Consider the following 27,144-nt stretch of genomic DNA (forward strand, 5'->3'; position numbering starts at 1 on the left):
TTTTTTATGTCATTCTGGTAAATAAAGTTAGATAAGAAGTGTTTTTGTGTTATTTTAAGTAAAAAGTGTCTTATTATACTTGATATGAGCCACATTCAACTTATCAGTCCCAAAAATGTCTTGTTTCAAGTTATTAAGTTAAATCTGATGATGGAACAAGAGATTTTCGCACAAGTCTCTCTAGTTGCATCGGCAGATTTTTTTTAACTTGATACAAGAAACTCACACCTTATTTTTGTCTTTAAATAATTTGAAACAAGACATTTTTCCGGACAGATAAGTTGAAAAACACTTGATAAGATTTCTTTTTTTTTCCAGGGGAGTTTTTGGAATAACAGGGTTAAAACTAATGGTGTAACTATGAAGCCCGTTATTATTATTATTATCATTATTTCAGCAATAAATGTCACACAGCTACCTGTGTGCGTCTGTGTAACCTGCAGTCAGAGAGGATCTCATGCAGCGTCTTTGGATCAAACCAACTCCAGGGAGAGGGGGGGATGCTTTTTGAGGTTTGAATGTAAGGCACAAGTAGCCGACTTGTTTTGACTTGAAGAAATATCAGAGATGACAGGACCAGACTTAAAAGTAAAGGGTTAATCTGGAGAAATTACAAGTCGGAAGTGGAGCGAAAGACAGGGTTAAAAAGCGATGATTGGCCCAACTCTACTACAGTGAAGATCTACCAAAAGCGGCTTCCGGACAAGACAGTTATAGCGCCAACTACAGGCCTGGCATGCTCACTACAGCGTTTTTCAGTCCCTCAGCGTTTCTCTGTAAACACAGATTTTTTTTCACTGCGTTTCAGCGTTTTTGGATGAAACGTTGTGTAAACAGGGCCTTAGATGGAAAAGGTAACCTGCTCAAAAACTGAATTCTTTTGCAAAATTATTTTTTCAAAAAAGTAACACAAGAATTACTTTCCCTCGTAACTTATTACATTTACAAAGGAGGAATTCAATAACTGATTCAATTACTTTTTTGGAAAAGTATCGAGTAAATATAACTAACTACTTTTTTTAAAGTAATTTCCCCCAACCCTGAACAAACACTGCAAAAAGGCTGAAATCTTTTCAAGTGTTTTTGTCTTATTCATAAGAAGAAAATGTGTTTTTAGACTTAACATGAGCCACATTCACCTGACCAGTCCAGAAAAATGTCTTGTTTCAAGTTATTTAAAGACAAAAACGAGGTCTGTATTGCTGTAACAAGGAAACAAAATCTCCCAATAAAACAAGAGTAATTCGTCTTAATACAAGAAACTTTTCTCTTGCTCCATTGGCAGATTTTTTTTCAACTTGTTGAAGCAACTCAGACCTCATTTTTGTCTTAAAATAACTTGAATCAGACATTTTTCTGGACTGGTCAGGTAAATGTGGCTCATATTAAGTCTAAAAAGACATTTTCTTCTTAAGATAAGACAAAAAGCACTTGATGAGATTTCATTTTTTTCCAGTGTACACTGCAAAAACTGTTTTATTAAACTCGATATGGGCCACATTTAACTTACTAGCCCGGAAAAATGTCTTATTTCAAGTTTATAGAAAGACAAAAATGATGTCTGAATTGTTTGTAACAAGTAAAAAAAAAAATCCACCGAAGGAAAAAGAAAAAAATTGCTTGAAAATTTCCTCAAGTTATTTAATAAATAAATAAAAAATTTTTAAGGAAATTTTCAAGCATTTTTTCTTTTTCCCTTGGTTGACTCTTTTTTTTACTTGTTACAAACAATCAGACCTCATTTTTGTCTTTTAATAACTTGAAATTAGACATTTTTCCAGGCTGATAGGTTAAATGTGGCCTATACTGAGTATAATAAGACAGTTTTTGTAGTGTACGTTGGAAAAACTGAAATCTCGTGAAGTGTTTTTGTCTTGTTTTTAGTAGAAAATGTCTTTTTATTCTTATTATGAGCCACATCCATCTGACCAGTCCAGAAAAATGTCCTCTTTCAAGTTATTTAAAGGGAAAAATGAGGTCTGAAATGCTGTAACAAGCCAAAAAAAATCTGCCAATGGAATAAGAGAAAAGTTTCTTGTATTAAAACATTCTTTTCTTGTACTATTGGCAGATTTTGTTAATTCAGACCTCATTTTTTGTCTTCAAATAACTTGAAACGAGACATTTCCTGGACCCACCACTTAAAAGTGGCTCATATCGAGTGTGACAAGATAATTTAGACTTGAAATAAGACAAACACACTTGATAAGATTTCAGTTTTTGTAGTGTAACTTTTAGTTTCATTCTAGTTGCTTGGAAATCATGTGATTTCAGGTTCGTCGTCAGATAAATACATAAAATAAAGTCACTGAACGTGAAGCTGTCAAGGCCCTAGAGATAAAAAAGTCACCATTTTTCTCTGAACATCCTGCATCAACAGAAAACCTGACGCTTGCCCTCAGCAGCTGCTGCTCCTGCATCTGTGAATCCTCCGAGCTGCTGCCAAAACACGAGCAGGTGGACGACTCCGTGCAACAGGGGACCCAATTAACACGGTGACACATTCTCCTACAACACCGCTATCTGAGCAAAAGTATGTCAGAAGTGTTTTTCTCCAACACAACAGTGCGTTTGTGTGTAAGCCCAAAGTCTTAACTGTAGGAATTTGAGCCTGTGTATGTACAGTAGAGCCGCTTTAATGAGGGGAAAGACTTAACAGCCTGTTTTTGGTCCCAGAGTTTCAGTTAGTCCGAGTCAGGAGCTGGTTTCACACCCGAGGGGCTGTCAGGGTTTGAATAGCTTCAAAAGAGCCACAGCTTCAGAAATCCTGATCCTTTCCACAAAACAGGGATCAAACCTCGACAAAAAACTTTAAACTGATTTTTTTTTTGTTGCAGGAGGAGTTTAAAAAAGAAAGAAATGGGTTAAATTGATCTGTTTGGATGACAAAGTGGTTTTCCTTCATGCATCTGCACATTGTGTCTCCTTTCTTACACAAATGAGTGTGTGTGTGTGTGTGTGTGTATGTGGTGCAAAGGCTTTGTGCTGCCGGTCACCGCCAAGACGCCTCTGGCAGCAACTTTTCCCTCCTTCCCTCCTCCCTCTTCCTCTCCGCAGATATCCTTCCTCTGCACCTGCACCCTCCAAACTCTCACGTTCCCTTCTTCCCATCAAACCCTCCTCTCTTTCTCTCAGTTTTTCTTTTTTTCCTGTCTTTCTGTGTCTGTTTCTCCGACTCTCACCTTGGTGCACAGCTCTTCCCACTGCCCGTGGAGCTGCTCCAGCTGCTGCTCCAGCAGAGCCGAGTCACAGGCGGCGACGTACTGGGACAGGTCCGTCTTCATGCTGCTCAGATCCCTGAATCCACCGGAGAGACGCTGCAGAGAGAGCTCTGCTTCCTGCATCACACACACACACACAAACACACACAGGTGACGAACACACACATGCACAGAGGCTTCAGGACGGGGCCATGTACGAGCCGCAGGAACACGCTTCTCTAACGCTTTCTGGCTCTGACCGTCCAGATTAAAGGGCTGGGGACAGGACAGGGGGAGGGGAGAGGGGGAGAAAGGGGGAGGGGAGTGAAAGCATGGGGGTATTAAATAAGGGAAAGGGGGGGGGGGCCAGAGGGGCTCTGGGGGTGGATGATGGGGGTTGACCACTGATGAAGTTGAGAGAAACTTTGGTCAGTGTTTGGATTTCTTCCAAAAATTTCATGAACATGATTCATTCGCACCTTAGGGTCACAGATTAACAAAAACTTCAATGTGATGAGTATGAAAATCATTTTCCTTTGTAATCTGGGTCTTAATCCATAAAATGTCCTTTTTTACATCAGCTCATGAAAAGTATTACTTTAGGCAACTTTTCTCTGTTTCTAAAATCTCGGTGAATCAGTTTTTACACGTCTCTGTGAAGAGAGTGTTTTTATCTGCCTTACTCCAAGCCCCCATGACACTTTATTTATCTATTTATTTATTTATTTATTTATTTAATTTCTAGTATATTTATCCTTTTATTTGGCTCCTTTAAAAGTTCATTTTATTTTTATTTTTTTGGCTTTAAAATTAGATTTGAGTTGCTTGAAACAAGTAAAACAAAATCTGCCAATGGAATAAGAAAAATTTATCAGAAAATTTGCTTGAAACTAGAATAAAGTCTGAACACAAGTAAAATTTTTGCCTTTAAACTCGAAACTTGAAATGAGACATTTTTTGGACTAGTCAGGTAAATTGAGCTTGTTTTAAGCCTAAAAAGACATTTTCTACTGAAATTAAGACAAAAACACTTGATAAGATTTCCGTTTCCTCCAGTGTACGTGTGTTTCCTCAGGGCAACATTTGCGTTTTTACATGTTTCCTTAAATTAATCAGCAAATAAAGTTAATTGAACTCTTATAGTTTAAGCTTTACTTGACTATTAGTAAGAACATTTTTTTTCTGGACTGAGAAAGACATGATAAAAAAAGTTATTGGACAGTTTTGAGGAGAGGATTGGCTGAGTTGGTTCTTGCATGAAAGTCTACAAAAAAAGGGATTCTGCCTGACCTCCAGAGGGTCACATGACAAATTCAAACACTGCTATTGGTTCCTTAAGATTTTTTTCTCTTTATTATAAGTATTTCATGAAAACTGGGATGTATTGTGAAAGCGTAAAAGGCCAAAAATGGGTATGTTGCCTGTAAGGATGGGTACCTTTCACATGTGAAACGATATGGTACGGTACAGATGCCCAGTACCTGGCAATTGGTATGGGTACTCAATGGTACCGATTTTTGATACTTTTTTGTGTTTATGTGGTAAAAAATATCAATTTGTTCAATAATTAAATATATATTTTTTTCAATTTAACATATTTATGCTTCAATATATCAAGCGTAGCGTTAGTTCAGACAGGCCTGAACATAGCTAACATCATCAGTGCAGATCAGCTGGTGGCTCGGCTGACTCCCGTGTCCACCTCCTTTTGGAAACCTGCTTTCAGATTGGGCTGTTTAAACTGCTCTAATCCAACCTATTTCCTGCTTCTTCTGCTGGCACTTTGCAACCCACCTCCACCCCAATTCCTCCTGTCATTTTATTCATGTTTGCTCTGCTCTGTCTGGGTTTTTATTTTGCTGCTGCGCTCCTCTCTGTTTATGCCGTTCATGAAAGCTCATGATGGGCAGGAAGGTGTGCTCTCCCTGCCTCAGGCTTTCCACGCAAGCGTGTGGAAGAGCAGGGAGTCCCAGAACAAAACCATACCGCCAAATGAAAACTGTGCAAATTAATAAAGATTATTTTGACAAAGTGGTCCTGACTAAAATAACCTTATAGTGCTGTGTTTATGTCCAGCATGGAAAATCTCCAACTCTTCCACTCCCTCACAGTATTCAGGTACCTAAACACGGCACCTTTTGGTTTTACGTGAATCGATACCTGGTACTTTTGACAGAATTTGGTCGGTACCCACAAGAGTACCTAATTCGGTACCCATCCCTGATGTTGCCTTTAGGGATCGGTACCTTTCACATTTGAAATGATATGGTACTGATGCCCAGTACCTGGCAATCAGTACTGTTCCTTAACAAGACCAATTTTCGGTACTTTTTGTGTTATATGGTAAAAAATATCAATTTATTTAATAGTTAAGTATTTTTTTTTCAATTTAACACATTTATTTCTTAGTATAAAACCTTGAAATTCTATTTTTATGTTTAGCAAGGAAAATCACCTACTCTTCTACTTCCCCACAGTCAGAAGGATGCATTTAGGTACCTCAACATGGTAACTTTTGATTCTACGTGAATCGGTACTTTGTACTTTTGACAGAATTTGGTCAATACCTATAAAAGTACCTAATTCAGTACCCATCCCTAGTTGGAGCGTGAGCTACCTGAACTTTTCTGACTTACAGCATCTCACTATGACTCTGTCATCTCACATCTTCTCCTCATATCCATGCTGAGCTCTCGTCCAAAGAGCACACCGCTCTCACCCACAGTAGCTAACAAGCAGGATTTTGATTGACAAGCTCCTCCAGACCCCGCCTCCCACGGTTGCACAACATCAATGGCAGCAAACAAGAACATTTTGATACTGGCCAGTTGAAAAAGATTAATTAATTTACAAATCCTGTAATTAATTACATTATTTGTTAATCGCCTGACAGCAATACAAATCCATCTCTGGCATTTTAAATGTCTACACTCCTTGAGGTCTGCAGATCCCCTTCACGTTGTTGTTGTGGAACGATCTGCCACTGGAAATAAAAACAACCCCCACTCTACCGACTTCAAAAGCACCACTTTTTTCTATTCTTTGGCTTTTAATTCAGCATTAGAGTTTTGTGATTTCTATCGTTTTATGTCTTTATGCACTTTGATAAACTTGTTTGTTTTTAAAATGTGTTTCTTCCTGTTATCAAGACATGTCTCTACACCAGACCCAAAATGAGAAACACCTTCGTTTTGGCACACAGCACCACAGCCATCGATTTATACACAAAAACCAAATGAATAACGTCTGCTCTCTTTTTAGGAGCCTGGTAAAATAATTAAAGTCGTTAAGACGCCTTTCTTTTCAAACACAGCTGTGAGACATCTCTCCTTTCAGTCTATCAATGATAAGTGGCTGTTAAAACACCCAAGTCTCCTGGAGTTTTGAGGAGTCGCGGTGATGTGATTACCTGAATTTGTTTCTCCTCCTCTGTGTCCTGTGGTCTCCTGTGCGGCAGTAGACTGTTTTTCATCTCCTTCAGACCAGACATGATGTTTGTTATCCCCTCCTGGCAGTCAGACCACTTCTAAACAAACAGCAGGAGACAAAGGGAAGAGATTTGAGGAGGGAGTCAAACATTTAGACGCTCAGACCTGCTCTGTGAAGATGTTGTAATATTTGTTTTGTTGCCTAAAAGCATAAGAAACGCTGCTCTGCACTTCCTTTAAACACACTCCTAGGCCTTGAAGAAAGCAGCTTGTGCAACACAACCCCTGGTCTTCATTATCAGACATTCCCTGAAACATAAATCTGATGCTCAGAGGAATGTTTGACGAGGATAAATCATTCATGGATGAAGAAGTCAAGCTAGAGTCTGGACTTAAAGTGAAACAAAACCACAGAAACATAAATAAAAACCTTAATCTTATTTACAGTTACATGATGACCTGCTGTCAGTCCGACTCGGTGTGTTAATGTGACTCTGTGTGTGATCTTTGACATGTAGCTCAGAGGGATTTTCTTCCCCTGGTGGATCCTGTTCAGCCTAAAGGGGTCAACCCAGCTTTCCCTGGACTTGGTGAGTCCGGATACCAACACACTGATGCTTTAACTGACCGCCTTATCTGCAGTGATGGAGTGAAAGACACAGACTCTGGTGAGCAGCCATCTCTACATGTGGATCATGGGAAGGTTTCAGCTCCTCTTTGATCCCTCTTGGCTGGAGGTCCATGTCAGTGTGTGTGTGTGTGTGTGTGTGTGTGTGTGTGTGTGTGTGTGTGTGTGTGTGTGTGTGTGTGTGTGTGTGCGTGTGTGTGTGTGAGTGTTAGGGGATGATCAGATCCTGGATATGGGTCACACAGCGCTGACACCTTCTGCTCTCTTGTTAATACTGTCACTCATGACCAGGGCCGTGCACAGACTTTTTGAGGGTCCAGAGGCTAAATATTAAAAAAACAAACAAAAAAAAAAACTATATCTTTACTATTTTTTTCTGAGTAAAAATAATCTTCCAAAAAAAATATTTACGAAATTAGTATTCACTTAAAAAAAAAAAAAGACCAGAAAAATGTTCCAAAAAAATAGATATCAAATTAAATCTGACATATGATTTTATTTATTAACTTATTTTTTTTATTAATTTGAGTAAAAAAATCTTCCAAAAAATTTATTTACTAAAATAGTATTTACAATTAAAAAAAAAAAATCTCCAAAAAATAGTAATTAAAAAATCTGACGTATTGTTTTTTCATTTATTTATTTTATTTATCCATTAATTTTTAGTTGTATTTATTTATTTTTATTTTCTATATTTATTTATTTTATTTATTTATTTATTTATTTTTATTTATTAATTTATTTATTTATTTATTTATTTTTGCAGCCCTAATCCTCGTCCGGTTAAGCCTTCCTAGGGGGCAGTTTATTACCAAACGAGGCTGTTTCATGCATTTTGACAACCATGAGGGCACTTTATCGAGTGTTTTTTCAAAAAACTAGACCACAAGGTGGGGCTGTGGTCCCCCTCCACTCCACCCCTTGAGCACACCACATGTTCTTTAACTGACATGTTAATGAATTGCATGCAGCTTTTACTGTATCAACATGAATTTTAGCAACAAAGTCACTTGGATGCCAATGAAAAAACACTTTTTGTAATATGTAGATCAAAGATTAAAGAGGGGGTATTGTACTTTCTTTTTTATGGTCTCTGTGGAACGCTTGTTGGAGTTTTTCATGATTTACAGTTTAATACGTATATCTTCCTCAAACAGGTGTTTTTTTAATTCCAGCTTTTGTCTCAATCCTACTGTTTTAGCTGCTGCCTCTTTACAGCTACGAGAAGTGAGGAACTTAAAGAGGCAGTAGCTAAAACAAAGGGTTTCGATTTCTTGCTTCTCCAACCTCCTTTCCTCTGATTGGCCAGCCCTTTGGAGGCCTATCTGGAGCAGAGGTTCAGGCAGACCTTGGTGTTTGAGGCCCACTCCTCCAATGTATCATGAACCAGTTTGGAGGTTTGAGCTCATCGTTTAACAAGTCCCATGAAAACCTCATGCTATTTCCAATACTTTTCAGACAAATTGAATTTTTATATCGGTTTGGGGTTGATAATGTTTGCTACCTGCACAGTTGTGTTAAGCAGGCCTCTTCTCTCCTCTAGCAGTGAGGTGGTTTGTTCCCAGGCTTCCTGTACGGCCCGCAGCTCCGACTGCAGCTGACTCTGACTCTCTGTCTCTGTCATAGCGTCACATAAATGTCTCCCGGCCTCCAGAGTCTGAGCGTAGACGGTGGAGTGCAGGTCCAGAGTCTTTTCAACACACTTTAAAACAAGACGGTGCTTTTGTTACACAGTTTTACAACCAACACATTTAGATAGAATCAACATTTTTCAGGTGTCCCAGCTTGCTGACCTGGTAATCATCGGCACAGCTCTTCAGCTGATGCAGCGTGTACAGAGATGATCCAGCAGGGGGCAGCAGGGGGTCAACGTCCCTCAACAGCTTCCGTAAATGTTTCGAGCCGTGTCTGTAGACTCTCCATTTGCCTACTTGTTCTTTTATTGTGGATCTGTGCTGGGCAGCCAGAGCCATGGTGCTGATCCATTTCTCCCTCACAGACATCACTTCTTCAATTAGTCCAGATCTGTGGAAAATAACGACACGTCGGCGAAAAATTTATTATAGAAAAAAAAATGACAGCTCAGATGCTGAAAGGCTCACATTTACCAAAAAGAGTTTCTAAGTCAGCAGGTTAGAGATGTTTCAGGCATACACGCTCTTCGGTATACATCACATTGTGTTGAGTCTAATATCTCCAGAAAAGACTTATAAATAATTAAGCTTCCTATTGTGAAAGTACAAATAAATTCTTTACAGAGTCTTGCAAAAACATAAGAAATACTACTTCCAGAGCAAAGAATAAAAATCTGGCCAACTGTATTCAACTTTTTTCAAATTAAGAGGAAAAAGTAATAACTTAATAGGGTTTGGTATGTTTGAAATAGGCAGTGTTTGGGCAAATTACTTAAAATAAGATTAGTTATTGTTTCTTGTTGTGTACTTTTACTTAACCCTTTATTTTTAGGTATAGTACTGTCCTATTTTATGTTTTTTCAAGTCAAAACAAGTCATCTACTTGTGCCGTACATTCAATCCTCAAAAAGCATCCCACCCTCCTGCCTGAAGTTGGTTTGATCCAAAGTCGCTGCATGAGATCCTCTCTGACTGCAGGTTACACAGACACACACAGGTAGCCGTGTGATATTTGTTGATGAAAAGTTGACTTTAGCATCAGCTCTTTGTTAAAGACGTGTCAACATGATTGTTCTCATCATTACTTGTGTGTCTGATGCTTTTCCCCACGTTTTATTTACAGCTCCTCTTTTGTGCCAGGTCGGAGAAAAAGTAACGCACCACATTTCACTGTCGGAAACAGTAATGACATTATAACTTTTGAAAGAGTGATTAGATTACCTAGAAAAAGTAACGGTGTTAGTAACCTCATTAGTTCTATAGCTGTTATTCCCAACACTGGAAACAAATAAAGTGAGAACAAATGTTAAATACAAATGGTTTTTTTTTTTCTTTTTTTACTTTGAGTTAAATCATGGAACAGACTTAATGACTTGAAATTAAGCAAATCTCTGTTGAGTAAAAAAAAAAAAACATTGGAAAGTAAAACAATAAAGTATTGCAATAAAAAAGACTAAATGTAAAATGAATAAGGAGAATAATTAAAGAATAAACATTGTCATGTTTTTTTCTTTATTTATATTTCTGATATTCTGGATAATTTTATGGATAGTACAGGATAGACAAAAATGAGCCTTGGCCTTGGCCTACTACCTTTTTGGTTACAGAGTTTGTAAAAAAACAAAATAAAATAATATAAAATAAAATAAAATAAAATGAAATAAAACAAAATAAAATAAAATAAAATAAAATAAAATAAAATAAAATAAATAAATAAATAAATAAAATAAAATACAATTTAAAAAATGGGGGAAAAAAGTTTCAAGCATGTACTTACATTTCTTTATTTTTGGTTTATTTAAAAACCAATTTAATCTTCATTGATTGGACTATGATTTAAATTAAAATGACCTAAATACAAAATGTGAGAAAAGTGGGACGTTTCTATGGTGTAGTTATGACGTTTGAAGCAGACTCCTCGGCCTTATAAAGTTTGTAAGAAGCTTTATTGGGGGAAAAATAAAAAAACAAGTTCAGACGATAAAAACTAAAGAAGGGAAAATTTCAAAAGTCGTATTTCATTCACGGGCCATTTCAACATCGACACAAAGTCAGCAGGATTTTAAGACGCTCATAAAGTCTGAAGTAGCAGTTCCAGCAGGGGTTAGAAAACAAGCTTTCAGATTCTTTAAGAGCTCTCCAAGTTTTCCAAAGAATGTAAAAAAGAAGAAGTTTAACAAAGTACCAGGGGGAGATATCTGACTGCTCCCGGACAGGAAACACCTGTTTTTTATGGTGCATCAGCGTAAAGCCAATACCTGTGGTTATAGAGGAGAATATGACTTTATCAGGCGACAGCGTCTGAGGAATAAAACCACGGCTGTGTCTAAACACAGGTGGTTGATATAGCTACAGGCTCTGCGGTGATTGTTGCACTGCATAATAATTCTCAGGTACAACCTGTGGGAGTCCAAACTGAAACTGAATCACAGCCTTTTAACCGTTCCATGTTTTCATTTCCAGGCAAACATTTAATAATGTAGATTTATGGATGACATTTAAGACTTAATGTGGAAAGAGTCACTTTCAGTTCCTACAATAAAAACAGAGAGATTCAAACCAAAGAGTAAGCCAAGCTGAGCTAACACATGAAAAAGATGGATGCTCTGATACTCGATGAATTTATTAACTTGATCCAAGAAAGAAACGCAGACGGATGGGAAGCACAAAGAAAGTACAGCTTAAAGGATGAAGCAGTTCAGGAGCTGGATCGACTGTTTTTGACTCATGAAGTTAGAAATATTTGGAAATGTATTAAACCACCATCCTTTATGTTTTTTTTTTTTTTTTATTATTACTAACCTTTTTTCTCCTGCGTCTTTTTCCGTGGACTCGACTGTCTGACAAAGAAGAGTCAGCAGATGCTGGTGTCCAACATTCATCTCAACTTCAAGCCTCTGAAAGAGAGGTTTGTAATCATCATATAAAGATTAAAAAGCCATTTGTAATCACACCAATCATAATATTAATATGATCATAATAATCAATCATAATAGAGCCCAAACCCACTGATTACAAAATCTTTCATCTCTACGTGCTTTTATTCTGAAATCCACTTGGCAGGAGAAATTTTTTGGAAGGAACAATTTATCAGCAAGAGTTTTCATAAATCAAATGAGAAAAACTGGTGAAAAACAGCGAGATCAGATAAAATATCTGAACATTAGATGTGAAATAAAGTCTCTTTAATCCCCAAGCAAAACAACACAAAGTCGTTTGGAGCACTTGGCCAATATTACACTTTGACAAAGCAGGAGATTCCTCAACATCTTGCCTGTGCTTTGTACAGCTCACATGCCTGCTAACATCATTTTTACCTTGGTGTTTTGTGCTGAAATCTGACCACAAACCTTAGAAAATGTGTGTTTAATATCTGCGTAGCTCACATCAAGAAAAGGTAATGACTTGCACCAAGTTGAATTCTATTTGGAGGCATATCTCTTGATTGAACCTTCATTTTTTATTGTGCATTAATTCAAGACGGTGACATTGAAAACCCACAGAGTTGTGAAGTGGTGATAGCAACACTGGTTGTGGCAATAAAGTAAACATAATGGCAAAATTTATTAAAGAAAAAGAAGAAAATAGCTGTAACAATATGATGGCTAATGGTCAAATAATTTAAAAACACTACTTCCACGACCACAATTACTAACCACAACTATTAATAATAATAATAATAATAATTATTATTATAATTAATGTTATTGTGATTAATGTTATTATTATTATTATTATTATTATTATTATTATTATTATTATTATTATTATTATTATTATTATTATTATTATTATTGTGCAATAGTTAAAGCAATAATAACAATAATAATTTTAAGTAAATAAATGTATTTATAAATACATTTTATCTTTTATTATTTATTTTATTTTTTTCCTTTATTTTATTTTTACATGGATTATTTTATTTATTAGTACTCACTTTATTATAATTATTATTATAAATGTATAATTATAAAATGATAATAATTTTAATAATAATAATAATAATATTAATAATAATAAAAATAATAATTATTATAATAACGTAAGTACAAATAAAAAAGTGCACTACAACTGATTAAAGTTATTTGAAAAAATAAAGTAATTAATTGATTAATTAATAATAAAAGTATGAATGTTTATAATCACTTTATTGAAGAAGAGTAGAGAAGGAGGGGATGAGAGAAGCAAATCTTAAATTAATATTTCATATTATATTATATTTTACTATGTTAAATCATATTATATTCTATAATATTTTAATATAATAAATTATATTATATTACATTATATCATACTTTTCCGTATTATATTAAATTATATCATATATATTGTGTTATATTTTATTAAATTACAATATAACAAACTTGATCTTATTATATTAGAATATATCTTATTATATGATACTAAATTGTATTATATTATATCGTGATTTACATTCATCTGATTCAGATACTTTGACAGCAGCCTTGACAGACTGATCCTGAGTGGAAAGAGACTTCAGGGAGGTTGCATGCGTGTGTGCCAGGTAGTGATTTGCCATGTTGGGTTGCGGGGTCTGATGACACATAGTGGACACAGTACTTATAAACAAGATCTTAATTGGTATCAGTCTGATAAATTTATCAGATAATCAGGAGAAATTATGAATCTGGAGTACAGTGGTGAACGGGTTAAAAGTGAGACACTCCTGCTCAAATCAGGGGTGTTGACAGGTACGCTCTTGTACTAATTCTAGTCAAATCTAAGTTGCTTATAACTGAATGAACAGAGTGATTGCTGTACCTGATAGGCAGTGAGCATCTCCTGAAGGCTGGAGTAACTCTGAGGTGTTTTGGACATCATGTCTTCCTCTAGCTTCTTCTGTATGGACGTCAGATTCTCACACTTCTCCTGAAAACTCTGAGAGTGCTGATGCTCAACCTGCAGCTCTCTGCGGTGAAAAAGACACCATGTCTCATTATTAGAGAGACTAGAGGCTGCTCAATTAGAGTTAGAAAACCAAACTGTACACAAACTAAATTAGGCACAGGAAACACTTCAATGCTTTAACTTAGAAGAGCGTGGGTTTGAGTTTAAATCAAGAAATATTGGCCACAAATTTCCTCAAGCAACAAAAACAACCTGATTGTCCACCGCAGCCTTCATGTTTTTGGACTGACCCCTCTCACCTGTTCATCTCAGACACATGACTCATGCTTTCAGCCCATTTCCTGCAGACTGCGTGCAGCCTCTCTGCCTCCATGTTTTCCAGAGTCAGGTAACCACTCATTGCTCTGACGTCAACGAGTGACGCAAACAGGTCGCTGAGCTCCGAGAAAACCTGCTGCACATTCAAGAGATGAGAAAAACTTTTTCAGGTAATGATCAAAAAGTGGATTTAGACTCTGATACAAACAGCCACAGTTATCCCATCAGAAGGTAGAGGAGGGATCAGAGACAAACCTTCACAGAGTCTGTATCATCCAGTCTGGCCTTCAGTTTATTCTGGATATTCTGTGTTTGCTCTTCAACCACCTCCAGACGAGCATGAAATTGCTTCTGCTGCTCTAAAACCTCCTGCAGAATCACAGAAACATAAGATGATGACGTTAGTATTTATCATAAAGTTGGTCGTCATGGAGATGAGCTGGAGACAGGCACCAAAATAACTTTTACACCAAGAAGAAACACTTCTTACCTGGAGACCTTTCTTTTTTCCTGAAAGTGCCCAGCTCAGCAGCAGGACATCACGTGACAGCAGTCTCGTCTCTGATTGGATGAAATTTGCAGCCGCAGGATGAAGTCGTCCAATTACAGACTTGGAAGCTGAGAGGACATCACCCATGCTGCTTTGCAAATCTTCAGCAGACTCCTGCAACTTCTGACATTTAAAGAGACAATAGAAAAAAAAATTAAGTTTTGGGTAAAAAAGATGATCAGATGATGGATGAATTTTCTAGTTTGTGGCCTTTCAATTTGACCGTCTTTCCATCTCTTTATTTCCACATGATAACAAAGTTTTTTCTTTCTATACCCCCGATGATTTTACTGAAAATTTGACATGAACCTCTACCTTGAAGATTGTTTTTTTTTGGCGCAGCATGGAAAAAAAAGCACCAAATGCAGCACCTGGACCCCGCAGGTACAAGTAGAGCTGTAGAGATCACGATCAGACTGAGTTCCTCCTGCTCATGAGAGCATGCTGTTTGTTCTTTTCCAAGAATGAGAAACCGGTCATGGGGAAAATTAAATTGAGAGTGTAATGCAAAGAGTCTCTGAATCAGCAGAGCACAGGGTGAACCAAGCAGAGGAAGATGATGGTGATAACACAGAAAAAAACATGATATTAAACCAGTTCTTTAGTTGATCCACTTTGTGTGTCTCACTCTGTGTTCCCTCTGAAGAAGCTTCTATTCAGGACTTTAAGGCAGATGGTTTGTGATGACACGAGTGAGGCACATAAACAGCGTCATCACAGACCCAGCACGACAGAGATCCAAAAGTTGAGCGCCACATGCCAATTGCTCAAGGACGCCAAACAATCACCAAGTGACATCACTCAGTGACACTAAGCAACTCATGCCAATCAGTGACACATGCCAGATGCTCAGTGACACGTGCCAATCACACAGTGACACTCAGCAACTCATGCCAATCAGTGACATGCCAGATGCTCAGTAACAACTGTCAATCACTTAGTGACATATGCCGATCACTCAGTGACATATGCCAATCACTCAGTGACATATGCCAATCACTCAGTGACATATGCCAATCACTTAGTGACATATGCCAAGCACTAAGTGACATAAGCCAATCACTTAGTGACATATGCAAATCACTTAGTGACATATGCCATTCACTTAGTGACATATGCCTATCACTAAGTGACATAAGCCAATCACTTAGTGACATATGCAAATCACTTAGTGATATGCCAATCACTTAGTGTCACATGCCAGTCACTTAGTGACATATGCAAATCACTTAGTGACATATGCAAATCACTTAGTGACATATGCCAGTCACTTAGTGACATATGCCAGTCTCTTAGTGACGATCAGCAACTCATGCCAGCCACTCAGAGTCAGTCCCTCAGCGACTCATGCTGATCACTCAGTGACACATGTTGGTTCCTCATGCAATCCCTCAGCCACATATGCCAATTGCTTGGTCACATGTGCCAGCCTTCGGTGACACCTGCCAATAGCTTAGTGACACCTGTCAATCGCTCAGCAACAGATGCTGGTGCTGTATTGTCACGTTGCTGAGCAAGTAGCACCTGGCGCTGAGCAATCAACAGCATACTATAAAGTGCTTTTGGACCTCTGTTAATTTAATACACTTAGACTGTTTGGGGTCAATCTTTTTATCATGGCACTGAAACTAAATGATATTCTACATGATGTTTATATCTGATTTATCTATCAAGGTCAAAAAGAAAAACCAAAGTCTTTTCAGTTATTTCTCACAAAACTTAACGTGAACTGTGCAAAGTTACTTCTATAAAACTGAAGCTCTGTACATTCTGCAGAAACTCAACTACTCTTACAGCTGGCGTGTTTAAATGAATGGATTTATCATGACGTTACAAAGTGCTTCATGAACATCCAGTGTTCAAAAAAGAAATAAGAGGACATTGCGGGACAAGTGAGGTTTTAGTTTGTTAGTCTGTAATGATGGCATGAGTATGTTTGATCACACTTAGTGACTCATTTTTCCTAGAAATCACAAAAGGAAATAGCTGGGACAGTAGGAGCTGCAGGCTTTTTGTAAATTTCACAGGATCAAAGTGTCCCTCTTTGACCAAACTTTGGACTATCCTGATGTGAGCTCACCTCCACTGCGTGCACCACTGACTGCACATCCTGTAGAGGTGATGATGATGAAAACAGCTCCTCCCACTCATGCTTCAGTCTCTGCAGGTGCAGGGTGCTGTGCTCAGAGAGCTGAGCGTACTGCTGCCAGAGGGAGAGCGTCTCTGCAGTCTTTATGTGTTCATCCGTCTGCTGCTGCTGCACATCCTTCCACCTGGGACAAATATAGAAGTTTATACTTTCTGATCACAGTTTGTCTAGTCATTTTTAGATAGATTTTAGTTAAATTAATCTTTAATAACTTTGCTCTCAGACCACTAACCATTTCCTCTCTGCTTCCATCTGATCAGCCAGAGCCTGAGCTGCTCCAGGATGAAGACTCCTCACCAGACTCTGATAGGATTGATCCAAAGAGGCCCAGGTTTCTCCTTCTTTTCCGGCCTTTTCTTCCAGTTCCTGTGGACATGACACATTTTACACATTCTCCTGAAAGGAGTCAATCTTTTACTTCATCTTAAGTACAGTGACCGTCAAATCCTGAGGGCCTAAAGCCCAGGAACGCCCACTCCTTCACCCAACTGCTCAAATCTTGACAGACAGGCTTTTAAGTCCATAAAATTACAACTGGCTGGAAGAAAAGAAAAATCCTGCTGGTTTTTCTAAACTGAAGCTGTCAAGTTTTTCACAACTTTCCTGTCGCTCCAAGCAGCAAATTGTTCCTAAATTATTGTGCAGATTGTTATCATAAGACGTGGCCTTTATGTGATGTGACGCGTGGAGGTTTTACTCACCTGGAGGAGGTTCCTGTCCACTTCTGCCTGCCTCAGTGAGAACACAGGAGCTCGCTGCTGCAGAGCACAGCGCACCCCGGTGGTGAGCAGAGAAAGCTGCTTCAGGTCTTCATCAAAGCGGCTCCACTCCTCCACAGAGTGCTGCAGAGCAGGTCTCAGAGCTTCAATCTGCAAATCAGCACAAAGAAAGACAGGCCAGTGTTGGAAAAGGAGAATTTGTCATGATTTGTTGGATTTGCTCAAAAATTCTACAACCATATTTATCAAGTTTTTGCCCAAAGTAGACTAGATTTTACTCCTGAAGCACGACAAGGCTGATTCTTCTTAGATGTGTCTTTTCATTTTGTTTAAAGGTAAAAAAACATCCTTTAAAGTAAGCAGAGCAAACACACCAATGTAAGAAGTAATACAAATCCTCAAAGTAAGCATGAGGTTAAGGCATTTTTAAAGAAATAAAGGTCATCATTCCTGTCAAACCTATAAATTTAAATAAATTAAGTTTACCTACATTTTAAACTTGTGTTTTTCTTAGAAATAACTGAAGCTATTCCTTTAATCTCTAGAAATCATGTTTAACACTAAATTAGGTTTTGCTTTGCTTTAACTGAAGGAATAATTTCAAAATGATCAAATACTTATTCTTTTATAATTCATTTTCATATTTTTAGTATTTTATCACTTTTCTTTATTATGTTAAGTAGACAAACCAAGACATTTTTCAAGACGATTGTTGAAAACGTCAAGATTCTTACCGGCTGCCTCTTTGGTTTCTGCAGTTTCATGGTGTCTACACAGCTCTGCTTTTTTAATTTTTAATCTTTCTGCTAGGGATGGGTACCGAATTAGGTACTTTTATAGGTACTGGCTGTATTCAGTCAAAAGTACCTGGTACCAATTCACGTAAAATCAAAATGTACCATGTTTAGGTTCCTGAATGCATCCTTGTGACTGTGAGAGAGTGGAAGAGTAGGTGGTTTTCCATGCTGGGCATGAACACAGCATTTCAAGGATATAGAATAGATTAGAATAGATTAGAATAGAATAGAATAGAATAGAATAGAATATTCTTCATTGCTCTCCCTTCAGGGATATATTTTTGTCACAGCAGCTCACAAAAAAAGTGTAAAAATGCAATAACAAAAGATAAGAATGATGATAACAGAATATTTAATAAGAACTTTAAAGAAATATAAAGAAATATAGAAATGTAGAAAAATTTTACAGTTTACATATTTATGAGGAAAGAATAGAATAGAATATTGTAAAATGAATATTTTAAATTGAAAAAAATGATATTTTATTATTGAATAAATTCTTTTTTTTTTTGCCAGGTACCAGACATTGGTACCTTATCGTTTTAAATGTGACAGGTGCCCATCTCTACTTTGGGGGAGCACGCTATTTGGCAGCGAGCGTCCTTCACCTGCTTCAGGTGTCAAAAATAGTTCAAACCCTACCGGCAGGAGATCTGCACATTGAAACTGTGAAAGATGCTGATTATTTATCGGTTTATTATTTTTAACATTCCCCATCTATCTTTTTTTTGCTGCACTATAAATATTAAAAGTATTGATTCACATTTTTTCCTTTGCTTTTAATATCACTCTTTTTTTCTCCCCCTCTCTTTTGTATGTTGTTGAAGTGGGTAGGGAACTGTTAAAAAATGTACATTTGTAGAGAAAAAAAACATGTTTTTTGTGATATTTGAAAACTTTAAATAAAGTTGGGAAAAAAAGTTAAAAAAAAAAATCGCCATCTGCCCGAGTTAACAGCATCAGGGGATCATTAATATTTAAAGTTCTCATTTTTTTTAATCTACATAACTGCACTTGATTATTTTCATATGATCTTATCAAAATAAAAAATCACATAAATAAGCTACTTTTCCCAGTTATTTCTACTTAAAGATGTCCTCTCAACTCTGCTCTTTTCTCTTTTTACTAATGAGTTCGCACTCCATGATGAAAACTTTAAATTGATTAAATATGCAGATGACATGGCCTTGGTTGGCCTGATACAGAAATCTGATCCTTCTGGTGAGGCCTCCTGTCTTTCCCATACTAAGGCCCTGGAAGCTTGGTGTCGTGAGAGCTAACTTTAAATCAATGTGTCTAAAACAAAGGAGCTAGTTCTGCTCAGTGGTCAGCTTGTTGAAAATGTAGAAACTTTCAAATATCTTGGGACAGTTTGTTGCTTGAGCTTTTCTGACAACACAGATTTTATTTTTAAGAAATGACGTTTAAACCTCTCATTAAACTTGTATTTTACCTGTTGGCTCAGATCCTCACAGGCCCCACAGACTCTTCCTGTCTCTCTGGAGAAGGAAACATCACAAGCCTTTCCCTTTTCAACACCCACTCCTGTCACCTTCAGCTTCTGCAGAGCCGCAGCCGCCTCTTTAACTCTGCCCACAGCGGCCTGGAAGAAAAGCAGAGGTTTTAACATCAGAGGAGCCCTGAGAGACAGACGTCCAGAATGATCATTTCCTGTCGCTGTACCTCAGACTCCAGCAGAGCCCTACGCGCCACAGCTTGACCCGTCGGTTGTTTCCAGCGCTTAAGATCCTCCTCGTGTCGCCTTACGCAGCCATGAAGACGCTGCAGCCGCCTCTCTCTGTCTGCACAGGTTTGAAGTGTCTGCTCAGCCTCACAGATCTGAAGGTGGAGAGACAGGCACTGATTCATGTGGGCACAGAAACTCCAGTCACGTTAAAACGTCAGATCTTCTCAGACTGACTCCTTCTGTGACCCAACACACCTGGCTCTCCAGGTCTCTCTGAACATGCAGCCACTTCAGTCTGAGGGCGCCCAGGTTTTCTGCAAACGTTGTTCGGTCAGAGCTGAAGGCCTGAACGTCTGCTCCGGTCAGCTGAGGCCCAGACTGACACAGGAAGTCAAGAAGGAGCTGTCCGTTGACCATACCGGCCTTTAACACCTGAGGAAGTATCCAGAAAACACAAGAGATCACATTAGTGTAAAATATATTTATGAGTAACATTAAGCCAACATTATAAAGATAGCTTAACCTAGCTAGTAAATATGTTCAGACGTTCTCTAGAAAAAGATCTTAAATAAAGACAAATTTACCATTTGCTCTCCTGGTTTTGAGCTCTTTAAACCTAGAGTGGTGTCTTAGTTTTTTTTATGAACCATTTAATGATGATATTATGCACAGGCCAGCATGACGTATTCTGCTAAAATCACAGGATGAGTGGTTACCTTTGAATAATAAAAATAAACAAATAAATAATAAAAAAAAATTAATAAATCCCACAATAAAAAATTATAAATAAATGTAAATAAATAATAAAAATAACGAAACAAATAAAAAACAAAAATAAATAAATAAATAATAAAAATGATCACTCAATAAATACAAACAAATAGATTAAAAAAACAAATAAATAAATAAAAATGATAAATTACAAAAATGAATAAAAATGATGAATATATAAAAGATAAAAATGATAACTAAATAAATAAAAATGAAAATCATGACTGATTGAATAATAGAAAATAAATAAAAAATAAATATAAAAATGATAACTAAACAAATAAAAATATAAATAAACAAAAATGATAACTAAATTAATAAATAAACTAAAATAAATAAATAAAAGATAAAAATGATAACTGGATAAAGAAATAAAAACCAATAAATTAAAAAAAAAAAAAAAAAAAGATTTTATCCAGTCTGTGTAGAATGATGTGATACCACTGAATGCTTGTTGTAAACATCCAAAACTGTTCATTTGCGTTGTTGTTGTGTTGTTCATGTTTATGTTGATGTTTTAATTGTAGCCTAATTCTGCACTCGACATGTCACGTACAATAGTGTCCTTTCACAGATGACATTACAGCTCCTTCCAGCCTTCTCCTCCACCACTGCAGTATGGTGTGGGAGATATATGACACGTTAAATAGATTCAAAAGAAATCTCTTGTGATAGATAAATATACATATGTTTGTGTTTTATGTGATGAAAATTTAAATTCTGCTGGAAACCCAAGTTATATCAATGTATGCTCACCGCTAGCATGACAAACTAGCTCAAGGTTTTCATATTGTTATGATACATTAACTCCTAATGTACATAACAATAACATAACCATATAAAACCTACATCTAGATGTATGACATGATGAATGTATGGAACTGGAATCTCTTGATAAACTGATCTCTTGATACACATGAGTAAACTGACTTTAAAGTATGATTGACCTGAGTATGATTGATGTTACTGTCAGTGTTCTGACTCCATAGGGGTCCAGCAGAGATGTGGTTACCTGGTAGTGCTGCAGGATTTCCCTGATCTCAGCAGCGTCTCCAGCCTTGAGGACAGCTTCTGTCTCCTGGTTCAGTTCAGCTTCCTGTTTCTGCAGCCAGTCGTCCAGGTCACACAGCAGCTTCAGGGGAGGCCACGCTTCCAGCAGACACTGACAGACACAAGAAAATCAGCTCAATAACACATCTCTGCTTTTTTAAATTTCATTTCTCCAAACAGGAAGCAGCAGCTCTATCAACGTCAGTCTGAATTAATCTGTCTCTGATTGATCGTCGTCTTTTCTCTGTGATTGCCAAAGTGTGAGACATAAAAATGAACCTCCTGCAGGAGCAACCATGCAGGGCTGTTTTAATTAATAAAATGTGTGTTATTTGGTTCCACTCACTGGTGATAAATGGTGGGGAAAATTAAAAGAGTCCTTCACCTCCCAAATTTCCTGTCTTCAATCACTGAGAGCTGACTCACACTCCCGTTCAGGAGGCGGAGGAGACTTTTTATCGCATCATTATTTTTGAAAAAGGAGCTGGAACTGCAAACAGCACGTCTGAAACTCTTCATCAGAGGGTAAAAACTCCTCGTAAATGTCGTACCTGCTGCAGGACGTCTTGAGTCTTGGAAAGGTCAGAGGTCAGCTGGCTCCAGCTGACGTCCAGCTGGCTGAGCTGAGCTCTCAGTCCGGGACAGTCGGCCTCCCTCAGGTGGAGGAGGTGGGAGGCGTCCTGGGACACGGATGCTTTCTGCGCTGACTTGGATTCAACTTCCTTGAAGAAGTCCTGAAGGGTTAAGGGTCAGAAGAACCAGGGTCAGGAAACTTGATGGACCTCATTTATGAGTATTGCGTGGGAATTGAAACGAAACGAAACTAAAACAATCGTAATTTACATGACACGCCTCTAAATATTTAAGGTTAAGCTGGCTAGATCATAGACTGTAAAAAAAAAAGGGAGTCATGTTGCTCAGCTTGAAGTGAGGTCACCACAAAAACTGCTCCCCCTGGTGGCTGGCTCAGTATAGGTCAAAAAATCCATCTCCCCAGTCATTCCAGATGGGCTGTGGTCAAACTTTAAAAAACGAACATACCTGGTAGAAATGTTTCTCACGTCCGGTTGTTGTGGTGATTCAAAGATATTATTTGGCTGCCTTGTAGTCAAGTCCTCTTTTACTGAAAAGTTTTGTTTTCATTAGTTATAAGAAGTTAAAAACAAGGTTTTAGGTCATGTTTAACGATGACTGACAGCTGACGTTCTCGTGTATTTTTTGGGGGATTGTAAAATATGTCAGGAGGTAGAGTCAAAAAGAGATTAGACTCTCGAAAGAAAAATATATATATAATTTTTGTTACCTGGCTTCACTAAGCTGGAAAAGTGGCGTTACAGCAAGCCAGAAAAAAAAGGTCTGCAGGGAAACCACTGCAGTGATTCAGCAGCATGGATGTGGCAGAGTTTTAAACATTTACTTTACACATCCTTCGTTTATACCTTGATCAATTCATCCGTGATGTCCGACTATTATAAGCCACAAGATTATTAATTGTTTCTTGTCCAGAAACATGGAAAGTTGTCTTTCAAAAATGTGTTTGAACTCCGAAAGAAGCTGCAGCCTGAACCCGTCACAGACTGAGGAGGGAGCGGAGCTGAAGTGTGTTGATCATGCGCAATTACGCACGGGTAGACCAGAGTTTTATGATTATTCGTACCACAAGACAAGCACATAGGTTGTGATCTCATGTAAATGAACATCTTTTGTGAATAAATTGTCACTTTTTCACACACAGTTCACGATTATGTGATAATATTATGAGGAGTGAAATAATAATCTTCACAGTGAATCCTGTAATTGATACAGCTTCCTTGAAAAAATTGCTTTATTTCTTCACTTTTTTTTATCTGTTTTAAAAAATCTCTGTTTATGTGGGTGAAATCGCCGGACAGAAAAATGTGCGTTTAGGAATATATCCAAATTTGTGTGGTCCAGGCCTAAATAATAATCTATGAACATCAGTTTTTATTTATGAAAATGTTTTGCGCTCATATGATTGATTAATTCTCCTCCACTGACAGATTTCCCTCGCTGCACTGCACGGACATGAAACTTGTGTACACAAACTCAGACCTGGTCTGGGATTTGAGCGTACCTGACACCCACATTCAGATTGATAAATGCCAATCTGCCCGTTAGATAAATGATTTTTTAACAAACTGAAGAAATCAGAAGTCTCACCAGCAGCTCGATTAGCTTGCCGTCGACACTCTCCGTGTTCAGGTCGGACGTGTCAGCCAGGTTCAACCAACTCTTCAGGCGTTTGTTGGCACCGATCAGCCAGTCGCTGAACGTGGAAAAGTCAGCGTGGAACCTGAAGGATGACAGGAACAGGAAGCTCAACTGAAACTCTTCAGTAAGATTTAACCTTTGTTTGTGTACCCCTTTGGGTCCCACCTGGTCTGGCTGTCCTGGATGTCCCTGCAGCGTTGAATCTCCTGCTTCGTCCACCTGTAGGCGCTCTGCCACCGCAGCTCCAGGGCGCCTCCTCTGTGACCGACCGTGGCAGCGAGCGCCGGCTCCGTCTGCAGCTTCTTCTTCTGATCCAGCAGCAGACCCAAAGCGGCCCGGCTCTCATCCAGCTGGAGCAGGGTTTGCTGGGAGAAAAGATTGATGGTCAGTGTGTATATCAGGATACATTCATGATGTACAGGAAATATTTGATGGTTAAGGATGACGAGGCTGTAGGAAGCTGGGCGTATGAACCACAGGTAGAAAAAAAAACCCTGAAATAAAAAAACATCACTGAATCATGCTCTCTAAATAACTCCTCTGCTATGGCAACAGGTCTTTCCTCTTTTTTTTCTTTGGATAAAAACATCAAATCTGACCCCTGCCCTCTGAAAAATGAACAACAACATGAAAACAACAAAAGGAAGAAGCAGAGTTTTTCAGTAATAAAAGTCTCTAAACAGACCGGCAGCTCCTGTGACGGGAGGAAAAGAACGCAGGATTAAAAGAGCAGGGCATGAACATCCTGTCCACCAAAACTTTATACCCTTTTCTTTTTTTTTTCTTTTTTTAAAAATGTTCAGTAAGTAATCTACATTACCACTTTTATTAAATTATCTTACACTCATTGTTTTAATCCCATTGATTAAAAAGTTACTTGTTTTGAGACATTATTCACATTTCAAGCAGTTTTTTGAGCAAACAAGACATTTTTCTGGACTGATCATTTGAAACTGTCTCATATTGAGTATAATCAGACTTTTTTTACTCCAAGTAAGACAAAATACTTGATAAAATTTCAGTTTTTGCAGTGTACTGAGTTGACCAAATGAACCTGCTACAATAGAAAGTTCAGTCTGGGACAGTGGTTCCCAAAGTTGGGTTGGGAGCCCCCTGGTGGTCGTGAAACACTAATAGGGGAGTCACAAAATTCCCTTCACAATCAAAACCTTTTTAGAGTTACTCATTTAATCTATTTCTGTAAAAAAATGAAAAAAAAAATAGAGGTAAAACTTGATATTAAACTGCGCAAATGAAAATGTTTGATCTGTTTTGCCACAGAAACCCGGAGGTGACTAAACCAGGAAGAAGGTACATCAGAAGCAGTAGATCAATCTAGAAGACAACGTGCTCGCAGGTTGTTCAATTTGTAAACTAAATTAAGTTTCTTAGGCCTTTTTGTTTGTTTTTGTCTGTTTTCTGGTTGACCTTTTAGTGTCGTCATACAGTGGGGGGTTACCAGTCTCAGGTCACAGGCTAAAAGGTTTAATCCAGTGGCGATTGCTCTAAGACTGCAAGGGAAGCTCAGCTTCCCCTAAAATGTCCCCAAAAAAGTGTTGATATGTTCTGCTGTGTTCACATTTCATTGATAAAATCTGAGCTAGAATTCCTTCATCTTTTGTTCAGAATCAGCTCCTATCACAGGTAACTGGCTCCACCTCCTTCTCGTTCATCCCTGCAGCATCTCAGCGCTTTAACACAGTCGGACGCTGAGCATCTTCTGACTTCAGCGGGGAAGCGTAGAGTGGGTTGTTCCACTGTGGAAACTGGACGGTAATTGGATAAACGCTGGGCTTTGTCCCGCCCATTGGACGCTCAGCATCTCTGGGGGTCTATGAGGCAGTGGGCTGGCCTGGACGCTGGGCTTCTGCATGATGATTGGATGATCTGTCTGAGGCTGAATCCCTTTTTGATTGATAGTGAAATGAGCCAGTCAGAGATCTTGAAGTATAACCCTCCGCCGGAGCATCTCCCGAGTTGAACATTCAGCTGTTGTGGACTGATCCGGAGGCTTTATCGATCCCCAGCGAGTTTACCAAGTTTAGGGTAGAATTTAGGTTTAAATAAATAAACAAATTTATGATGTAGGCCGGAAAAAAATGAGCTTCCCCTCCTTGACTGACCAGCAGCCGCCACTGGTTTAAAACCCTGGTGTAGGATACTTAAAATAACATTCAATTGTATTGTTTCTGTAGTAATATTGCTTTCTGCAGCTACTTCTTGGCATTTTCCATGTTACTTTTTGTGGTGATATTCTAATTGAGTTCTGTGAATGTTGTTGAAACTAGCTGAATTTATATCTGTTAGGTTGACCCCAGGTTCTTTATACAGGTAACCCCTGAACGAAGCCTGAATATTCTGTTGGTCTCAGTTTAACCATTTTTTGGTCACATGTAATAATCGTTGATTACCTCCCCAGGCCTCTGGCAGAAAGAGCACACATATATGGGATCTGTCACACTTATCTTAGGGGCTGAAAAAAACGATGCCCCAGACATAGAGATGGTCTTCTATGTAACCATCTGCTATTGAACCAGGCTGTTGTTTTCTTTATCAGTCGAATGACCTTGCCTCTGCGCAGAGGAAAAATTAAACCTCAAACTTCAGAAACAAACTATGTGAACATAAAACCTTAAGAAGCAAACTGTGTAAATGTAGTGACATCAAACAAAAAACTTTAGTAGAAAAATTATAATACACATCTTGAAAATAAAACAGTTACAATATGCAACAGTTACCCATTATTTCATTGAATACAGCTGAAAAGAAAGTTAAAGGAGAGTCTTAAATTCCTTTAACATGGATGAAGGTGTCTTAAAACTCTGAAATAATTGTGAATATTGTAAAGCAAAGTGGAGAAGAAAGAAGATGTGAAATAATAGAAATTAAAATATGACAAAACAATGACAACAAACGTTGAAGAAAGTGCTTGTTGTGCACAGAGTGGGAGGATTTACCTGGCAGAGACCGAGTCGATCCTGCACCAACTCCTCATCGTCTCCCTCTGGCTCCTCGCTGCTGATGAAGGCCTCAACATCATCCAACAGCCTGCCAAGCCGACTGCACTTCTCCTCCCACTGCGTCCACTCCTGCAGCACGCACAGCCACAAAC

General features: G+C 38.1%; 1 protein-coding gene across 1 annotated transcript in view; it reads right to left on the bottom strand.

Annotated features, from left to right (window-relative positions):
* syne2a (spectrin repeat containing, nuclear envelope 2a) overlaps positions 1 to 27,144 on the bottom strand; it is a 129,392-nt gene that overhangs the window by 22,206 nt on the left and 80,042 nt on the right. Inside the window, exons 70-89 of the mRNA XM_074684749.1 lie at positions 26,990 to 27,121; positions 24,198 to 24,397; positions 23,982 to 24,114; positions 22,352 to 22,534; positions 21,763 to 21,912; positions 20,235 to 20,411; positions 19,976 to 20,131; positions 19,746 to 19,895; positions 17,478 to 17,645; positions 17,009 to 17,142; positions 16,708 to 16,900; positions 14,568 to 14,750; positions 14,333 to 14,446; positions 14,059 to 14,213; positions 13,673 to 13,820; positions 11,693 to 11,787; positions 9,050 to 9,281; positions 8,761 to 8,958; positions 6,610 to 6,726; positions 3,183 to 3,338 (exon numbers count right to left, since the gene is read on the bottom strand). Of these exons, the coding sequence (XP_074540850.1) occupies positions 3,183 to 3,338; positions 6,610 to 6,726; positions 8,761 to 8,958; positions 9,050 to 9,281; positions 11,693 to 11,787; positions 13,673 to 13,820; positions 14,059 to 14,213; positions 14,333 to 14,446; positions 14,568 to 14,750; positions 16,708 to 16,900; positions 17,009 to 17,142; positions 17,478 to 17,645; positions 19,746 to 19,895; positions 19,976 to 20,131; positions 20,235 to 20,411; positions 21,763 to 21,912; positions 22,352 to 22,534; positions 23,982 to 24,114; positions 24,198 to 24,397; positions 26,990 to 27,121 (3,174 nt within the window). The remainder of the gene's footprint in view (positions 1 to 3,182; positions 3,339 to 6,609; positions 6,727 to 8,760; positions 8,959 to 9,049; positions 9,282 to 11,692; positions 11,788 to 13,672; positions 13,821 to 14,058; positions 14,214 to 14,332; positions 14,447 to 14,567; positions 14,751 to 16,707; positions 16,901 to 17,008; positions 17,143 to 17,477; positions 17,646 to 19,745; positions 19,896 to 19,975; positions 20,132 to 20,234; positions 20,412 to 21,762; positions 21,913 to 22,351; positions 22,535 to 23,981; positions 24,115 to 24,197; positions 24,398 to 26,989; positions 27,122 to 27,144) is intronic.

This window comes from Halichoeres trimaculatus, unplaced genomic scaffold (assembly GCF_033239565.1).
Source record: "Halichoeres trimaculatus isolate MK-OKI-2021-1 unplaced genomic scaffold, fHalTri1.1 fHalTri1_scaffold_13, whole genome shotgun sequence".
NCBI lineage: Eukaryota > Metazoa > Chordata > Actinopteri > Labriformes > Labridae > Halichoeres > Halichoeres trimaculatus.